Source organism: Nothoprocta perdicaria, unplaced genomic scaffold, assembly GCF_003342845.1.
Source record: "Nothoprocta perdicaria isolate Ctin4 unplaced genomic scaffold, notPer1 scaffold_59, whole genome shotgun sequence".
In the NCBI taxonomy this organism is placed as follows: Eukaryota; Metazoa; Chordata; class Aves; order Tinamiformes; family Tinamidae; genus Nothoprocta; species Nothoprocta perdicaria.
Genome location: NW_020455854.1, coordinates 3,676,875 through 3,680,146, shown reverse-complemented (window position 1 = coordinate 3,680,146; position 3,272 = coordinate 3,676,875). Strand labels below are relative to the sequence as shown.

General features: G+C 47.5%; 1 protein-coding gene across 1 annotated transcript in view; it reads left to right on the top strand.

The window, feature by feature from the left end:
* Positions 1-8: 8 nt before the first annotated feature.
* USP7 (ubiquitin specific peptidase 7) overlaps positions 9-3,272 on the top strand; it is a 55,633-nt gene continuing 52,369 nt past the window's right edge. Inside the window, exon 1 of the mRNA XM_026049094.1 lies at positions 9-146. Within this exon, the coding sequence (XP_025904879.1) occupies positions 65-146 (82 nt within the window). The 5' untranslated portion in view covers positions 9-64. The remainder of the gene's footprint in view (positions 147-3,272) is intronic.

Below are 3,272 nucleotides of genomic sequence, written 5' to 3'. Positions count from 1 at the left end.
CCCGCAGCCGCCCGCAGCCCAGGCCCGCGCCGCCGCCGAGCCCGCGCCGCAGCCCCAGCCCGACATGAACCACCACCAGCAGCAGCAGCAGCACCCGAAGCCCGGCGAGCAGCAGCTGAGCGAGCCCGAGGACATGGAGATGGAAGGTGAGGCCCGCGCGGAGCCTCCCCGCGGCACAAAGGGCCACGGGGGAACGGCGGGAGCCTCGGCGCTGCCGCCGGGGCCGCGGCCGCTCATTGTGGGGCCGCAGCGCTGCTCGCCATTTTAATGCAGCCTCCTGGCAGCGCGGCCGGGCCGGGCCGGGCCGGGCCGGGCCTAGCGCGGGCCGGGCCCGGATCCTGCACCGTCATCCCGCCGCGCTCCTTCCATCGGGGAGCACATTCCCAGGCTTGCGCCCCGCTCCTGCCCAGCGAGGGCCCCCACGAGCCTCCCCGCACTCCACCTTTAGCCCTTATTTATTTATTTTCCGCTTGTGGACAACAGCTCTGCTCTGTACCCAGCCATGAAAACCCTCTTTTTTTAGGGGGGGCCGTGCTGGGGGGAGCCGCACGGTGGGTTTCGATCATCAGCAGGGCTGGTGGCGCCGGGCTGCCCGCAGCCGCCGCCTTGGGCTTGGAGGTCAAAGCACCAAACTCGGTGGGTATCGTCGAGCGCGATGCCCCCGCGGGCAATACATACCCCCCAGCACCAGGAGTTTGCCCTGGGAAAGGGTGGCAGTCGGCCTGGCGAGTGCGGGGTTTTGTTTCAGAATACGCGTTGGAATTCAGAGGAGCCCAAGGTGTTTCAGGGGAAGTTTGTCACGGCCGCTGCAAGGCTCCATTTCGGATTAATAGGTCATTACCYGAAGCCTTGTTTTATTCCGTAAAATAATAGTTAAAGCTTATTTATTGTTGAAGTCTGTGTTTTTCGTTTTGGAAATATCTCCAAATTGGYATTTCTGCAAAATGGGGCAAATATATACAAGAAGCTGTTTTTAAAAAAATACCTCACGTTTGTTTGTACGTATGTGTGCACGCTAACATCTGCGTGATGCATTTTCCAGAGGGTTGTTGGATAGTCTTCCGCAACCTGTCCCTTTCCGATATCCAGGGCCTTTAGCATGCTGACTGTATGCAATTTTCTTTGATTTTTATGGCCTTGGTGCTCTCCCATGAAAGGCTGACCCATTTGGGTCAGTTTAGAGTGTTCACTGCTTCTTTGGGCCTTGTCCTGTTTGTCCGAGGGAAAACACGAGTCCAAATATAAGTGGAAATCCCTTTGATGTCTGGGGAAGTCTTGACGCTGGTGGCACCTCCACCCGGAAGAGCCCGTGTGTGTCTCAGCACTGAGCAACCACCGCAGCATTATCTCAGATACCTATTTGAGCTCTGTTAGGCAATGCACAGCTGATTCGGAGTGGTATTATTAACTTGCTAATTTATCAGAGCTTAGTTAACTATGCAAGAGAAGTGTAGGTTGTCTTTTGGAATGCTTGATGAAATTGCATTAAATTTTCCAGATTAGATTAGGAGGTTAGATTCTTGCAACTTTTCTATTAAAAGTTGCTGTTTTAGGTGTGCTTTTGTTTTCTCTACAAACCAGTATCTGCCTTGTTAATGCATGGGTGTTTGTGCCTTCGTGTAAAGCAGCGAGGGAAATATTTAATAACATGTAGTTAACTTAATTTTAACATGCCTAAAACAGTGTCAGATGCCATTCTGCCCTGAGTGATCACGTTAGATTTAGGAGGTATGTGAAGAATGTACAGTGGAAAATTGCACATCTTGATTTTTGAGTTACGTGAAGATTTACTGTGTTCTGTGTGCAGCTATATGACATGAAGAGTTTTAAATGAGCGCAAGAACTAGTTTAGAAGCAGTGATAAAGATGAGGAATTAAACTCTTCTGAATTAAATTGGATGTGGCATTTTGAGYGTCTGCTGTCTTGTCCCTTTCCCTATTGACCAATTTACTCTTCCTTGACCAGCTAGTGGGTAGTTGGTATAAACAAAAGTAAGGCAAGACAGGGCTATCAGACTAAAGGAGAGAGGAAGACGCTCACTTTTAAAAGGAGTTAATCTACGCAGAGCGAATGAAAGCAGCAGCGATAGCCTTGGTCAGGAGCAGGGGTCCCACGGAAGCATGCGATACAGGCTGGCCGCCTTGCAGATGCTATGAATTGCCTTTTCTTATGTTTATTCTTCTGCTACCTGTGGATATCATCTTTGTAATGAGATTTATTCATACTAGGGTATGGCAGCAGTGATGCATGGAGAGAGAAACTTTAATCTTACCAGGTCTGTTTAAAAAAAGAAGTTGCTTCCCTTCAGTCGAAGGCGACTGCTTGCATAGCTGARGTTAGGCATGTCTGTCGTATACCGCTGCTCATCTCCTGTATATGAGGATATATCAGGATATATCACTATATAGTGATCAAAATTAAAACAAGTGTGGTTTTTTTTTAATGTTCTTTTTTCCTTAATTTTTATTTTGGTTCACAATGCACCTCTGTTTAGTGGCATGTGAATGTGGTGAAAGTTTGGCACAGAAGTGTGAGGCAACAAGAATGGCTCTTGAGCTGGGAGGGATGCTGGTAGTTCTCTTGGCCAAGCAATGTCCCAAGCARCGGATTTTCCGTGTGCCCACTGCTCAGTGCTGTGTAAAAAGCACATGGTTGTAGCCAGTATGGCTGCTTCCCTTCAACACAACCTGGGAGGGTTGACGTGCCTTAGTTCTGGAAGAACTCACAGCTTGTGGCAGCAACTAGTAAATTACCCTGTTGAAACTCCGAGAAGTTTRTTTGCCCACAGACTAACTAAACTTATTGGAGGAAAAAAAGATGTTTTGTCTATACTGAAAGTTGCTTTATCACACCAAGAATTGGAGCTTTTTAGTTACTGGTGTGATGTTCTATAAAGTGTAATACAATCTCAGTCTGGGCTCGGCATATATACTTCCTCTGCAACTTATTTGCTCAAATTTATCTCACCCCACTTCAAAGAAGCTGGCTTAATGCAAGTCTACAGTTACTTATTTCATAAAATGCCTTCATTCCCTCCGTGGAAAGTCGCCTTTGCAGCTTAATAACTGTAGGTCTTCCTAGTTTATTGCTTGAATCTTCCGCTTTGTAGTTTCAACCCTTTGCCCTTAGTTATATCTTTGTGTTTTGCATTATGGAATTTTTCTGTGTGGGAGCAGGGATGCAGCAAGCAAGCACTTTTTCTGCAGCAGCCCTACATCCTCTTGGACCATTGCTTTTTTTTTTTTTTTTTTTTTTTTTTTTTTTTTTTTTT